This window comes from Micromys minutus (genome assembly GCF_963924665.1).
Source record: "Micromys minutus genome assembly, chromosome: 3".
Taxonomy (NCBI): domain Eukaryota; kingdom Metazoa; phylum Chordata; class Mammalia; order Rodentia; family Muridae; genus Micromys; species Micromys minutus.
The window spans coordinates 23,731,130-23,746,859 of record NC_137972.1 but is presented as its reverse complement, the minus strand read 5'-3'; the positions used below and the strand labels follow the sequence as shown (position 1 = coordinate 23,746,859).

General features: G+C 37.6%; 1 protein-coding gene across 1 annotated transcript in view; it reads left to right on the top strand.

The window, feature by feature from the left end:
- The window catches only part of LOC308418848 (vomeronasal type-2 receptor 26-like), a gene marked incomplete at both ends in the record, with an annotated part of 67,506 nt that overhangs the window by 21,451 nt on the left and 30,325 nt on the right, over positions 1-15,730 (top strand). Inside the window, one exon of the mRNA XM_080914406.1 lies at positions 3,791-4,600. Within this exon, the coding sequence (XP_080770532.1) occupies positions 3,791-4,600 (810 nt within the window). The remainder of the gene's footprint in view (positions 1-3,790; positions 4,601-15,730) is intronic.

The window sequence follows — 15,730 nt, the reverse complement described above, 5'->3', positions numbered from 1 at the left end:
GTTCAGCTTCCATGTGTATGTGGATTTTTTGTTGTCTTTGTTGTTATTACCTTAGTCCATGGTGATCTGATGGAATGCATGGGAGTATTTCAGTCTTCTTATATCTGTTGAGGCTTGTTTTATGAGAGTCTATATGGTCAGTTTTGGAGAAGGTACCATGAGTTTCTGAAAGTAAGGTATGATTTTTTGTTTTATAATGAAATTTTTTGTAGAGGTCTGTTAATTACAATTATTTCATGACCTCTGCTAGTTTTGCTGTGTCTCCAGTGTCTGTTTCCATGATCTGTTTCTTGATGAGAGTGGGTTGTTGAAGCCTCCCACTAATATACTCTGTGATACAATATATGCTTTGAGTTTTAGTAGGGTTTCTTTTATGAATGTGGCTGCATAGATGTTCAGGATTTATAATTCATCTTGTTAGATTCTTCCTGTGATGAGTAAAAAGTGTTTTCCCTAACTTTTTTGATAACTTTTGGTTGAGAATCTATTTTATTCAGTATTAGAATGTCTACTCCAGCTTGTTTCTTGGGACCATTTGCTTGGACGGTTTTCCCAGCCTTTTACTCTGTGGTAGTGTTTGTCTTTGTCTCACTGAGATGAGTTTCCTGTATGCAGCAAAATCCTGGATTCTGTTTATGTATCCAGTCTGATAGACTATGTCTCTTTATTGGGGAATTGAGTCCATTGGTGTTAACTTGTATTAGTGAATATTAATTGTTGTTTTCTGTTATTTTTGTTTTTAGAGGTAGAACTATGTTTGTCTTCTTTTGGTTTCCTTGCATGATTATTTTCTTGCTTTTGCTAGGGTGTAGTTTCCCTTTTTGTGTTGAATTTTTTATTATCCTCCCTAGGGCTAGATTTGTGTACAGATATTGTTTAAATTTGGTTTTGTCCTGAAATATCTTGGTATGTCCATCTGTGGTAATTGAGAGTTTTGCTGGATATAGTAAACTGTGATGGCATTTGTGTTCTCTTAGGGTCTGTATAATGTCTGTCCAGGATCTTCTAGCTTTCATAGTCTCTGTTGAGAAGTCTTATGTAGTTTTGATTGGTCTGCCTTTATACGTTACCTGTCCTTTTTTCCTTACTGATTTTAATATTCTTTTTTTGTTTTGAATAATTGTTGATTTGACTATTATGTGTCTGGAAGTATTTCCTTTCTGGTCCAATCTATTTGTAGTTCTGTATGCTTCTTTTTTGTTCATCATCATCTCATTCTTAAGGGTAGGAAAGTTTTCTTCTATAATTTTTGTTGATGATATTTACTGTGCCTTTTAGTTGATATTCTTTGCCTTCTTCTACACCTATTATCATTAGGTTTGGTCTTCTCATTCTGTCCTGGAACTCCTGGATATTTTTGGTTAGTAGCTTTTTAGTTTTTGCATCTTCACTGAGTGTTTTGTCTATGTTTTCTATGTTGTCCTCTGCACCTGAGATCCTCTCTTTCATCTCTTGCTGTCTGTTGGTGATGCTTGTATTTATGACTCTTGATTTCTTTCTTAAGTTTCCTATCTTCAAGCTTGTCTCTTTCTGTGATTTTTTATTGTATCCATTTTTTTTCAATTCCTTCAACTGTTTGGTTGTATTTTCTTGTAGTTCTTTGAGTGATTTCTAGTGATTCTCCTGTAATTGTTTAAGAGAGTTATTTATGAGATTCTTGAAGAGAAGATCTTCATCATCATCAGGAAGTATAATTTTATTTCTGGAGTGTTGGGAAATTCACTAGTTGTGGTGGTTGTAAAACTGTGTTCTGATGGTGCCAGGTTGTCTTGGTTTCCATTGCTTGGGTTCTTGTGCTTTCCCCTTGTCATCTTCATGTCAGTGATTATAGGTGATCTTTTGTTTCTGACTGGTGCTTGTCTCTTGTGTATCTGAAGGCCCATGCTTTCATGAGAGAGATAGTTTCTGGGTGTTTGGCACTTTGTCAGCAGGCAGTGAGTTCTGATGACAGTGACTCTGTTCTGTCTTTGTAGGCTCAGGTGTGAGAGCTCTTGTGAGGCTGTTCTGGGAGCTCAGCCTCCTGCCTATAGGTCCTAATGGCAGTTACCTGTCTCTTTCTCAGCCAAAAAGGACCCTTTTCCAGAGAGCACCACACTCCCTGTGCTCTGAGAACTCCTGGCATTCTCTTACCTGGACAGCCAGCAGGTCCGTGCATCAGGCTCACCATTGGTCCAGGTGGAAAACCACTTATGCAGCTGATCCAGGAGCTCAGCCTCCTGTGGGTAGATCCTGAGTTCCAGTGGTGACCTGGCCCTCATTGTGGACTGGAAAGGTGCCACAATTTTCCAGAGAGTACTGTGCTCCTTGCGCTCTGAGAACTCATGGTGTTCCCTCCCTGGGCCTGGGGCTCAGTCTCTCTTGGTTTAGGTGGAAAAGCACCTGTGCAACTGTTGTGGGAGCTCAGCCTCCTGTGTGCAGATCCTGAGTCAAATATTTAATTAAACATTATTATAAACTATTTTCACAGGCCCTCGTGAGCTCATTATCAATGTTTAATAAGCCAAAAATTGTATCAAGTTATATCATATATTTAAATTGCTTACTTTTGTGCTTCACTAATAGTAAACATTTCTGTATGCTACTGCTTCCTTTATCAATGTATTCATGTTTGCTTTTCTGATTTCTTCTTTCCTATTTCTCCTCCTTTTCCTCAACTATCCCTCTCTCCTAATCAATTAACATGTATTGAGTGTCTTTATTTGATTACTATTAGTTTTGATTCCATAAGTAAAATGTTCATTAAACATTCAATTTCAGATGCCTGGAAAGAAGTCAATGAATGGAACCAGGGCATTAGCTATGGATTGGAACATAACCTAGTGGGCATCAAATTTTACGAGATTATTTAGGGGATTTCTGTGGAATTAGGGGTTAAATCTTAATCTAAGCAGGAGACACTGGGATATTCTGATACCACCAGTGTAAGGAGAGATAGAAATTTCAGTGAGGCAGATTGATAGTGTTGGTCAAACAATGCAATACATTCCTTAATAAAAGAAAAAATAAAAATTCTGGATATCATTCAGGAGCACATTTTAAATAAGTACATTTTTATGCCAATAAACTAAGTGAATTTTACTATTTTATCATTTGATTTGGCAAATTAATGATATAGTACACTCCGAACCCCAGAGGAGCTGCCCTAAAGTGCATGAGTTCGCAGTGTACTCATCTCAGCTGATATTTTGTGGTAAAAATGATAACAATGCCATGGGAGTGACTAGAGAACACTGTTAAAAAGAAACTACAACATTCATTGAGGTAGATAGACCGCCTTTTCTCCTAAGCAAGTTTAATTTAGGGTAGTTGACTGCAGATTAAGCATTACAGAAAGACAAAAAATACGAACCTCTAGGGAAATATAGATTTTACTAGTGGGTTTTAAAATGTTTATTCAATTCTTTTTTATTGGTTAATTAGTTATAAATTTGTAACTTCAAGTAAAGGGGCCTTTAGTTTTCATGTTTCTCCACTTACATATCAGTAAGAGAAAATTTTGGTATGGGAAGTGACAGGTTTACAAATGCTCTTGTTTGACTGGTATTGCTTGAGATAAGAGACTGAGAAAGACACTACATGTCCCTGTTTGATATGTTTTACAAAAGTGAAAATAAACAGACACATTTCATGTAAGCACTAAATGTAAGTGATGGGTCATAGGTAACAAATTAGTATTTCTTATCAAAGTTATTTAACTGTATAATTTGTCCTAGGATTCTTTAAGAGGAGACATAAACCAAATCATTTGAGAACATAATTGTAATGTTTTTAGTGATGACTTTTTGTTTAGGTCACCTATGCTCCTTTTGACCAGAGTCTTGAGACCAGAGTCCAGCTCCAGTCTCCTTACCAGTTTCCTGTGCACTCCACAGCCCTGTACCAGGGAATTATTCAACTGCTGCTACACTTCAATTGGGTCTGGGTTGGCCTGGTTGTTACAGATGATATGAGGGGAGAAGTCTTCCTTAGGGACATCACAGAGGAGATGACCAACCATGGACTTTGTGTTGCATTTGCAGAAAAGGTTCCAGAATTTCATGTTACGAACACAGTAAAGAAGGAAATTTTTATTGAAAGATTCACATTGACACGTGTTATTGTTGCATTTGGTGACACATATTCTCTTCTGAGATTTGTTAATAACATCATTCGCTATACTGTTTTTGATAATGTTTGGATCACAACTTCTGACTGGATATTCCCCACATTTCCTTTTCACCAATATTTATCTTATAAGTTCTTTGGTGGGGCATTATCATTTTCTGTTCGCATGGATCAAATTCTGGGATTCAAGGATTTTCTTGAAAATATTCAACCTAGAAAATACCCTCACGATATTTTTCTTCAGAATATGTGGTCAATCTTATTTGAATGTCCAAATTTCTATCAGAATAAAGTCAGGATACTAACTCAATGTGAGCAAAATGGCACCCTGAGCACAAGACCTTTGGATGTTTGGGATATGGATACCTCATCCTATAGCTTTAAAGTCCATGCAGCTGTGTATGACATTGCCCAGGCACTGCATGAGGAGCTGTCACTCAGAGTGGAAGGAGACTCACTCCATAAAGATGTATCCCAGGCTCCTCTCCCATGGAAGGTAGCAGTAGATGGTCTTGTGTTTTCCTTGGGTGTTGGGCTTTGGCTTGTAAATTCTGTATTTTAATTCAAGACCTTTCATAGTTACTCTCTAATTAAAGATAAAATTTAAAAACACATTGTAATGTTTAAAATTAAACTAAAATTTCTATCAGAAAATGATATAAGCATGATGCTGAAAATAATTATTTTCCTATTTTAACCACATTCAAACAATAATATTGATGCCCTTTTTATGGTCACATCTTTTTATTATTGCTTTTATTGTTTTGTGAAGAGACTTTAGAATACAACTCAAATGCCTTTTACCAGTGTAAATATAGCATATTTTATGATATTTGATGCCTTTAATTTGCTTTATTCTGATAAACAAATTTTAGAAAGAACACATAGTTCTATAAGGATAGACATTGTCATCTGTGAGTGTTCTCCAGCTTGTGTAGCTCATGAGTTTGAAACCAGCTTGGGCTGTATAGACAGACCTCATCTCGAAAATCAAACACCAACCTCAACTGAAACAATAACAGTTTCTCTAAAATGAAGAATGATTGAATGGAATGACACTAATCATGACACATCAACTTTCCCCATGTTTTCCCTCTATACCTGCCTATCATTTCAAATCTATTGAGTTCTAACAATGTACCAGAGTTTCTTCATCTACATAGGTGTCAACACTTTATTTTTTTGAGATTGTTTAAATTTGCTTGGGGTTTGGTTCTTTCAAACACTAAAATAATGAATGTTGTGCATTCTCTACCTCCTGATCCCCTGTTAGAGCCTTTCTCCCAACCAGACCTCATTAATTCTCATGCCTCTGTATTATAGGTGGGATCCACTGAATTTGTGTAGAGTTTATAACCCAAGAGTGAAAGGTTATTACTGGACAAGGGCTCATAAAATCTCTTGATTACATAAATCTTTTGTGTGTTTTGTGTTTTGACACCAGGCATGCTAACACATACAAAGTGGTACGGTTATTTGCCTGTCTCTGAGGTCAGTGATGTTAAATATTACTACATGTATCACTTTTTTAAAAAACGTCTAACAGATGCTTTTTCTTATTTTAACTTTTTGACTAAATAATTTGATTAATTACCTATAAACTTGGGATAATAACCCTCCACTAGGTGTCTTGTTTGCCATTATTTTTCATTCCTAGACTGTTGGTTATTTTCTTTGTTGTGCAGATGCTTTCTCTGTAGGGTAGTTTATTTGAGCTTTTATTGACTGTTTTTATATCATATGTGAAAATATCTTCATCAAGACCAATGGTACTAAAGGACTTCTCTCTCTCTCTGACTTACTCTAGGAGATTTTTATTCTGAAGTTTTTGATCTGCTTTAATTTGGTATATGAAACAGACAAAATCCAACTAGAGTTTCTCACCCTGTTTTCACAACAGCAATTGTAGAAGAGACATACCATCCTTTGTGTGCTCTTTGTGTCTCATGTGTTCCTTGGTTTCTGGATTCTCTTCAGCTCCTCTGTGATGTGTGCATGTTATAGGCTGTGTCTGTACTGCTATAATTTTATAAAACTATTCTGAATGGGAAATGCGATGCTTTTAATTTTGTTCTTCTTGATCAAGCTTGCAAAAAGCATGTGGCTTTTATGTGGCTCCCCTCTTCTGGATGATGCAGTTTTCATGGAATAAAGACATCAGTGCAGAAGAATTTTGGCATTGATATATCCTCATCTTACTCCAGGGCCACCTTCTCATCTTGCAGGTGAAGATGTGACCATTCAGCTAACTGTGCCATCACATGTTCCTCCTGCCATGCTTCTCGCCATGCTAGACTCTGGTACCCCTGGAACCATAGGCCCCAATACACTATTCTTTCCATTAGTTGCTTGGTTCATAGTGCATTAACATAGCAACAGAACAGTAATGAATACTCACTTGTGTTAGCCATGTTTGGTTCTCTACATAGTTCTGCCTTTACTCCCTATTTCTTCCATTTCTCTCTCTCTCTCTCTCTCTCTCTCTCTCTCTCTCTCTCTCTCTCTCTCTCTCTCTCTCCCTCCCTCCCTCCCTCCCTCCCTCCCTCCCTCCCTCCCTCCCTCCCTCCCTCTCTCCCTCCCTCCCTCCCTCCCTCCCTCCCTCCCTCTCTCTCTCTCTCTCTCTCTCTCTCTCTCTCTCTATCTCTCTCTCTCTCTCTCTCTGTGTGTGTGTGTGTGTGTGTGTGTGTGTGAGTATGTGTGTGAGTATGTGCATTTTTGTGTGTGTCTGTGTGTATACAACTGTGTTCAGTTATGTGCAATTGTGTGTATGAATATGTCTGATGGCATTTATGCATGCATGCAGGTATTTACTAGTATTTGTGTGTGTCAGTGTACACACATGTATGTGATAAACATAACACTATAGATAAGAAAAACCTTCAAGATGTGACTTTATGTGTCTGATTTCCCTTAATATGTTAATTTTGTCACACCAATTTTCCCATAAATGGCCTAACTTCATTACTCTTATTTACATTCATTTTTACTAGATATGCTGTACTTACATTTGAGATGTCATCTCTTACCCTGACCTGCTCCCCTTACCCCCATCATTTGCCTTCTCAAAGGTCCACTCCCTTCTTTTTTTAACAACTTTATTTTTAAAAACAAAGATAAATGTACAGATTTTAAGCATTTTTTGCATAAAAGAATACAATACATTTTTGTCAGTACTTGGTTTATTTTTTTAAAGGTTTGATAGTGTGATTAATATCTTACTTGTTACAAAGAGCATAAAGTACATGTAAAACAAGATGTAACCTGGAAATAGTCAAAGATTTCTTGGTGTGTAAAGATTTTTTTCTTTATACAATGAGCAAACAGTACATGTAATACAGGGTGTAACCCGGAATTTGTCAATGTGTTCTTGGTGGGTAATAACTGAGCATGACTTTTTCTTTTGTTATCATTTTTTCTTGGACTTCATACAGTCTGTGAGTTGTTTCTGGGGCAGTGCGATCCTCTGTGGTTAGCATCCCACTATCAGTGACTGCATATTATGTCTGTTCTTTTGTGACTGGGTTAACTCACTCAGGATGATATTCCCTAGATGCTTCCATTTTCTTAAGAATTTGGTTAAGACATTGTTTCTGGTGCCTGAGTAGTAGTCCATTGTGTAAATGTACCACAATTTTTTTTATCCATTCATCTACTGAAAGACATCTGGGTTCTTTCCAGCTTCTGGCTATTATAAATAGAGCTGCTATGAACATTGTGGTGCATATATCTTTGTTGTGTATTAAAGAGTCTCTGGGGTATATGCCCAGAAGTGGAATACCTGGGTCTTCAGGTAGTACTATGTCCAATTTTCTGAGGTATCACGAGACTGACTTCCAGAGTGGTTGTATTAGTTTACAACCCCACCAACAGTGGAGAAGTGTTCTTCTTTCTCTGCAATCTCACCAGCATCTGTTGTCATCTGGGTTTGGGATCTTGGCAAATCTGACTGGTGTGAGGTGGAATCTCAGGGTTGTTTTGATTTGCCTTTCCCTGATGGCTAAGGATGTCAAGCACTTCCTCAGATGTTTCTCAGCCATTCGATATTCCTCAACTGAGAACTTTTTGTTTAGCTCTGTACCCCATTTTTTAATAGGGTTGTTTGATTCTCTGGTGTCTAGCTTTTTGAGTTTTTTGTATACCTTGGATATTAGGCCTTTATCTGATGTGGAGTTGGTAAAAATCTTTCCCATTCTGTTAGCTGCCATTTTGTTTTCTTGACAATGTCTTTAGCCTTACAGAAACTTTGCAATCTCATTAAGTCCCATTTGTTAATCTTGGACCTTAGAGCTTCAGCCACTGGTGATTTGTTCAAAAAATTTTCTCCTGTGCCTATGTGTTCTAAGGTTTTCCCTACTTTCTCATCTAATAGTTTCAGTGTATCTGGTTTAATGTGGAGATCTTTGATCCACTTACACTTGAGCTTTGTACAAGGAGATAATGAAGGGTGTATTTTTACTCTTTTGCATGCTGAGTGCCCGTTGGACCAGCACCATTTGTTGAATAGGCTGTCTTTTTCCGTTGAATGTTTACCACTCCTTTGTCAAAAATCAGGTGACCATATACACGAGGGCTCATTTCTGGATCTACTATTGTATTCCATTGATTCACATGCCTATTTCTGTACCAGTACCATGCAGTTTTTAGCACAGTAGCCTTGTAATACAGCTTGAATTCAGGAATAGTGATTCCCACAGATGTTTTCTTGTTGTTGAGGATGGATTTCGCTATTCTAGGTCTTTTGTTGTTTCATATGATATTGCACATTGATCTTTCCAACTCAATGAAGAACTGGGTTGAAATTTTGATGGGGATTACATTGAATCTGTAGATTGCTTTTGGTAGGATGGCCATTTTTAAAATGTTGATCCTTCCAATCCATAAGAATGAAAGATCTTTCCATTTTCTGAGATCATCCTCAATTTCCTTCTTTAGAGGTTTGAAGTTCTTGTCATACAGGTCCTTCACTTGCTTAGGTAGAGTCACACCAAGGTATTTCATAGTTTTTGTGACGATTGTGAAGGGTAGCTTTTCCCTAATTTCTTTCTATACATGTTTGTCCTTTGAGTATAGGAAGGCTACTGATTTGTTTGAGTTAATTTTGTATCCAGCCACTTTGCTGAACTTGTTTATCAGCTGTAGAAGTTCTCGGGTGGAATTTTTGGGGTCATTCAAGTACACTATCATGTCATAGGCAAAGAGTGATGTTTTTATATTTAACTTTCCAATTTGTATCCCCTTGATCTCCTTTTGCTGTCTAATTGCTCCAGCCAGGACTTCCAGTACTATGTTGAATAGGTAGGGGGAGAGTGGGCAGCCTTGTCGAGTCCCTGATTTTAGTGGGATTGCTTCAAGTTTCCCACCGTTAAGTTTGATGTTGGCTGTTGGTTTGCTGTATATTGCTTTTATTATGTTTAAGTATGGACCTTGGATTCCTGTTCTTTCCAAAACTTTTAACATGAGGTGGTGTTGAATTTTGTCAAATGCTTTCTCGGCATCTAGTGAGATGACCATGTGATTTTGTTCTTTGAGTTTGTTTATATGGTGGATTACATTGATGGATTTCCTTATATTAAACCATCCCTGCATCCCAGGGATGAAGCCGACTTATTCATGATGATTGATCATTTTGATGTGTTCTTGGATTTGGTTTGCAAGGATTTTGTTGAGTATTTTTGCATCAATGTTCATAAGTGAGATTGGTCTGAAGTTCTATTTCCTTGTAGGGTCTTTGTGAGGTTTAGGTACGAGGGTTATTGTAGCCTCAAAAATGAGTTAGGTAGTATTCCATCTGATATTATTTTTTGGAATAGTTTGGAGAGTATTGGTGTTATATCCGCAATAAAAGTCTGATAAAATTCTGCATTTAACCCATCTGGACCTGTGCTCTTTTTTGGTTGGGAGGCTTTTGATGAATTCTTCTATTTCTTTAGGTGTTATAGGATTATTCAGATGGTTTACTTGGTCCTGATTTAACTTTGGGATCTTGTATCTGTCTAGGAATTAATCCATTTCTTTCAGATTTTCCAATTTTCTGGAGTATAAGTTTTTGTAGTAGGATCTGATGATTTCTTGAATTTCCTCAATTTCAGTTGTTATGTCTCCACTTTCCTTTCTGATTTTGTTAATTTGTATACTCTCTCTTTGTCCTCTAGTTATTCTGGCTAGGGGTTTATCAATCTTGTTGATTTTCTCAAAGAACCAACTCTTTGTTTTGTTGATTTTTTCAATGGTTCTTTTTGTTTCTATTTGGTGTATTTATGCCATAATTTTGATTAATTCTTGCCATCTACTCTTCTTGGGTATATCTGCCTCCTTTTGTTCAAGGGATTTTAGCTATGCTGTCAGGTTGCTGATGTAAGTTCTCTCCAGTTTCTTTTTGGAAGCACTTAGGGCTATGAGTTTTCCTCTCAGTACTGCTTTCATTGTATCCCATAGGGTATGTTGTGTTTTCATTTTCGTTGAATTCTTGAAAATCCTTAATTTCTTTCTTTATTTCTTCTTTGACCTTGCTATCTTTTAACAGAGCGTTGTTTAGTTTCCATGTGTATGTGGGCTTTTTGTTGTCTTTGTTGTTGTTAAAGATCAGCTGTAGACCATGGTGATCTGAGAGGATGCATGGGAGTATTTCAATCTTCTTATATCGATTGAGGATCTTTCTGTGTCCAATTATGTGGTCAATTTTCGAGATGGTGCCATGGGGTGATGAGAAGAAGGTGTATTCTTTTACTTTTGGATGATATGTTCTGTAGATATCTATTAATTCTAGTTGGTTCAAAGTCTCTGCTAGTTTTGCAGTGTCCTTATTCAGTTTCTGTTTCCATGATCTGCCCATTGGTGAGAGTGGGGTATTAAAGTCTCCCACTATTATTGTGTGGGGTGAAATGTATTATTTGAGCTTTAGTAGGGTTTCTTTTATGAATGTGGGTGATTTTTTATTTGGATCATATATGTTAAGGATTGAGAGTTCCTCATGGCAGATTTCCCCAGTAATGAGTAAAAAGTGTCCTTTCTTATCTTTTTTGATAACTTTTGGTTGGAAATTTACTTCATTCGTTATTAGCATAGCCACTTCAGCTTGCTTCTTGGGGCTGTTTTCTTGGAAGTTTTTTTCCCACACTTTTACTCTGAGATAGTGTCTGTCTTTGTCTCTGAGATGAGTTTCCTGTATGCAGCAAAATGCGCGATTTTTTATATGTATCCAATTTGATAGCCTATGTCTCTTTATTGGGGAGTTGAGTACATTTTTGTTAATAGATATCAAGGAATAGTTGTTTCTGTTTCCTGCTATTATTGCTTTTGTGAGTTGAGTTGTGTCTGTGATTTGTCTTGAAATATCTTCATCTCTCCATCTATGGTGATTGACATTTTTGCTGGATTTAGCAGCTTGGGCTGCCCCTTGTGCTCTCTTAGGGTGTGCATGATGTCTGTCCAGGCTCTTCTAGCTTTCATAGTCTTTGTTGAGAAATCGGGTGTGATTCTGATTGGCCTGCCTTTATATGTTACCTGACCTTTTTCCTTTTTAGTATTCTTTCTTTGCTTTGGGCACTTGATGTTTTTTCTATTATGTGTTGGGAGGTATTTCTTTTCTGGTCCAACCTGTTTGGAATTCTGAAGGCTTTTTTTATGCTCGTGGTCATCTCATTCTTGAGGGTAGGGAAGTTTTCTTCTATGATTTTGTTGAAGATATTTACTGTGCCTCTTAGTGGATACTCTTCTCCCTCTTCTATTTTTATTATCCTTAGGTTTGGTCTTCTCATTGTGTCTTGGATTTCCTGGACATTTTGGGTTAGGAGCTTTTTGTTTTTTGCATCTTCTCTGGCTGTTTTGTCTATGTTTGCAATGTTGTCTTCTGCCCCCGAGATTCTCTCTTCCATTTCTTGTAGTCTATTCGAAATGCTTGCTTCTGTGACTCATGATTTCTTTTTTTGGTGTTCTACCTCTAGGGTTATCTCTTTTAGTGTTTTCTTTATTGTGTCCATTTCTGTTTTAAATTTCCTTTTCCATTCCTTCATCTCTTTTGTTCTGTTTTCCTCTCGTTCTTTGAGTTCTTTGAGTGTTTTTCTTGTTTCCTCTTTAAAAGTCTCTTTCTTTTTGCTTTTATTCCAGTTCTTGTTTAAGTATCTCTATCAGCGTCTTGAGGTATGATTTCAGGTCTGTGTCTTCTTTTTCTGGAGTGTTTGGCATTACAATGTTTGCTGTTATGGGAGAGGTGGGTTTTGGTGTTGCCAGGTTGTCTTGGTTTCCTTGGGATATACTCTTTCGCTTTTCTCTTGCCATTTTGTTGTCAGTGATATGTTCTTGCCTTTCCCTTGTATCTGGTCTGTGTCCATTTATCTCCACTAGTCCAGGTGGCAGATGGGCCGAGCCCTGTTCTGGGCCCCAGAGTCGTCAGGTGGAAACAAAAGTTCCAGTGTTGTGTTTCTGGTCCCTGGATCGGGCAGGGCGGAGGCACACTTTACGTGCGTGCACTCCACAGAGATCTCTCTGCTCCCTGGCTGCCCAGATCTTCTACTCACCATTCTTTAAAACTTTAGAAACTGCTGGTCCCCAAATTTTTAAGTTTTATCCTAATGTCTCTGAGTTGATTAGACTGGATATTTTTGCATAGCGTAGAGAGGCAGCCAACTCCACCTGATATTTTCTACATGTAGCTAGATATTCAGTTTCCCTAGCAATTGGTGAAAACAACTGCCTTTTCTCCAGTATATGTTTTAGACTATAGATAAGTGAGCTTATTTATTGGACTTCTGTTTGGTATGTGTAAAGGTTTGTGCTATGCCTACTCCAGGCTGCTGTGTTATCATGGCTCCATAGTATAATTTATGATCTGGTATATGAATTGACATTTATCTCTACCCTCCCTATTTATGGTTAATTCATTCAATAGGGGTCTTTATGTTTCCACATGAATGTTGGAATTGACTTTGCTAGTCTTATGAAGAGTGTCATAGGAAGGATGATGAGAATTTTACTTAATAATATATCATTTTGGAATATTTTCCAGTGTTAACTCAGTCAATCTGTGTTTCCGAGTTCCTTCTGTCTTATGGGGTTTTTTTTTTTCAATGATTTAAAGCCTTCCACCTCTTTCCTCAGACTTATTCTTAGTTGCCTTTCCCTTGTATCTGGTCTCTGTCCCTGGATCTCCACTGGTCCAGGTGGCAGATGGGTTGAGCCCTGTTCTTTGCCCTGAAGTCGCCACCAGGTGGAAGCAGAGGTTCCAATCCTGTGTCCTTGTTTCCTGTATCAGGCAGGGCGGGGGGTGTGCTTTTCGTGAGCTCTCAGCAGAGATCTCTCTGCTCCCTGGCTGCCCGGATCTCCTACTCACCAGTCTTTAAAACTTTAGGAACTCGGTCCACTCCCTTCTAATCCCCCTCTCTACGTCATTGCCTTGCCATTCCCCTACATTGGGAAAACATGCCTTCTCTGGAACAAAAGCCTCTACTCACATTGATGCCAGACACTGCAATCTTCATCTACATACTCAACTGCATCAATAGGCCTCCCAAAGTACCCAGAAAGATTGATATTTTACTCCATGGGAGTTTTGAAGGGATTAGGTGATTGATAATGTTGTTATCTTCCCAAGAGATTGCAACCCCTTTAAGATGCTTAGGTCCATTGTTTAGCATCCTGATTGGGATCCCCAAGTTCACACCGATGGTTAGCTGCAAGCATGCTCAGCTATATATATTATACATATATATGACTTTAGCATATATGTCTATGAGGGGACATAGTTGCCTGGTTCTTGCCAGTAAGTACTTTTTGGGATCAGCTATGGCACTTGGATTTGTTGACTGCATATGTGTTGGATCCCGAGGTGAGGCAACTTCTGAGTAATCTTTTCTTCAATCTGTTTTCTGTTTGACCTTGCATTTCCTCCTATGAGAGTTTTGATCTCTTTTGTAAGAAAGACTGGGGCATCCCTATTTTGTCCTTTTTTTCTTTTTGAGCTTCATAATGTCTGTGAATTGTTTGTTGGGTATTCCTGAGCTTTCTACAGCTAATACCCACTTATTAGTGAGTGCATGCCATGTGTGTTCTTTTGTGACTGGGTTACCTCACTCAGGATAATAGTCTCTAGTTCCACACATTTGCCTATGAATTTCATGAAGTCATAGTTTTTAATAAAAGAGTACTTCATTGTGTAAATGTACCACACGTTCTGTATCGAGTCATTTGTTGATGGACATCTGGGTTTATTACAGCTTCTGGCTATTATAAATAAGGGCGCTATAAACATGTGGATCATGTATTATTGTTAGATGTTGGAGCATCTTTGAGGTATAGGCCCAGGAGTGGAATAGGTGGGTTTTCACGTAGTACTATGTCCAATTTTCTAAGGAACTGACAGATTGATTTACAGAGTGGTTGTTCTAGCTTACAACCCCACCAACATTGGAGGAGTCTTCCTCTTCCTCCAAATCTTTGCCAGCATCTGCTGTTGCCTTAGTTTTTGATCTTAGCCATTATAACTGGTGTGAGGTAAAATCTCAGCATTTTTTGGTTTGTATTTCCCTGATGAGTAGGTATGTTGAGCATTTCTTTAGATGCTTCTAGGTCATTCAGTATTCATCAGATATGAATTCTTTGATTAGCTCTGTACAGCATTTCTAATAGGATTATTTGACTCTCTAGAGTCTAGATTCCTGAGTTCTATGTATATTGGATACTAGCTTTCTTTCAGATGTAGAATTAGTAAAGATACTTTCACAATCTTAACAGTGTTCTTAGCCTTACAGAAGCTTTGCAATTTCATGAGGTCCCATTTTTCAATTGTTGGTCTTAGAGCATAAGCCATTGTTGTTCTGTTCAGGAATTTGTCCCCTTTGTCTATGTTTTCTAAGCTCTTACCCACTTTATATTCTAATAGTTTCAGTGTAACTTGTTTTATGTGGAGGTCTTTGATCCACTTGCACTTGAGGTTTGTACAAAGAGATAGGAAAGGATTGATTTGCTTTCTTCTGCATGCTGACTACCAGCTGAACCGACACCATTTGCTGAAGAGGCTGTCATTTTGCCATTAAATGTTTTTAGATCCTTTGCCAAAGTTCAAATGACCAAAGGTGTGTGGGTTCATTTCTGGATCTTCAATTCTGATCCATTGATCTACCTGCATATATCTGTAACAATACTGTGCATTTTTAAAATCACAATTGCTTTGTAATATAGCTTGAGATTATGGAAGGTGATTCCCCCACAAGCATTTTTATTATGGAGAATAGATTTTGCTATTCTAGGTTTTTTGTTATTCCAGATGAATTTGCAAATTGAATTTTCCAACTCCATAAAGAATTGAGTTATAATTTTGATAGGGATTTCCTTGAATCAGATTGCTCTAAGAAAGATGATAATTTTTACAATATTGATCCTTCTAATTTACATGCATGGAAGATATTTCCATCTTCTGATGTCTTCAATTTCCTTCTTCAGAGTCTTGAAGTTCTTGTCATACAAAATGTTCATTTGATTGGTTAGGGTCACACCAAGGTATTTTATAGTTATTGTGACTATTGTGAAGGGTGTTGATTCCTTAATTTCTTTCTCAGCCTGTTTATCCATTGCGTAGAGAAAGGAAGATGATATGTTTGAGTTAATTGAATATCCAGCCTCTTTGCTGAAG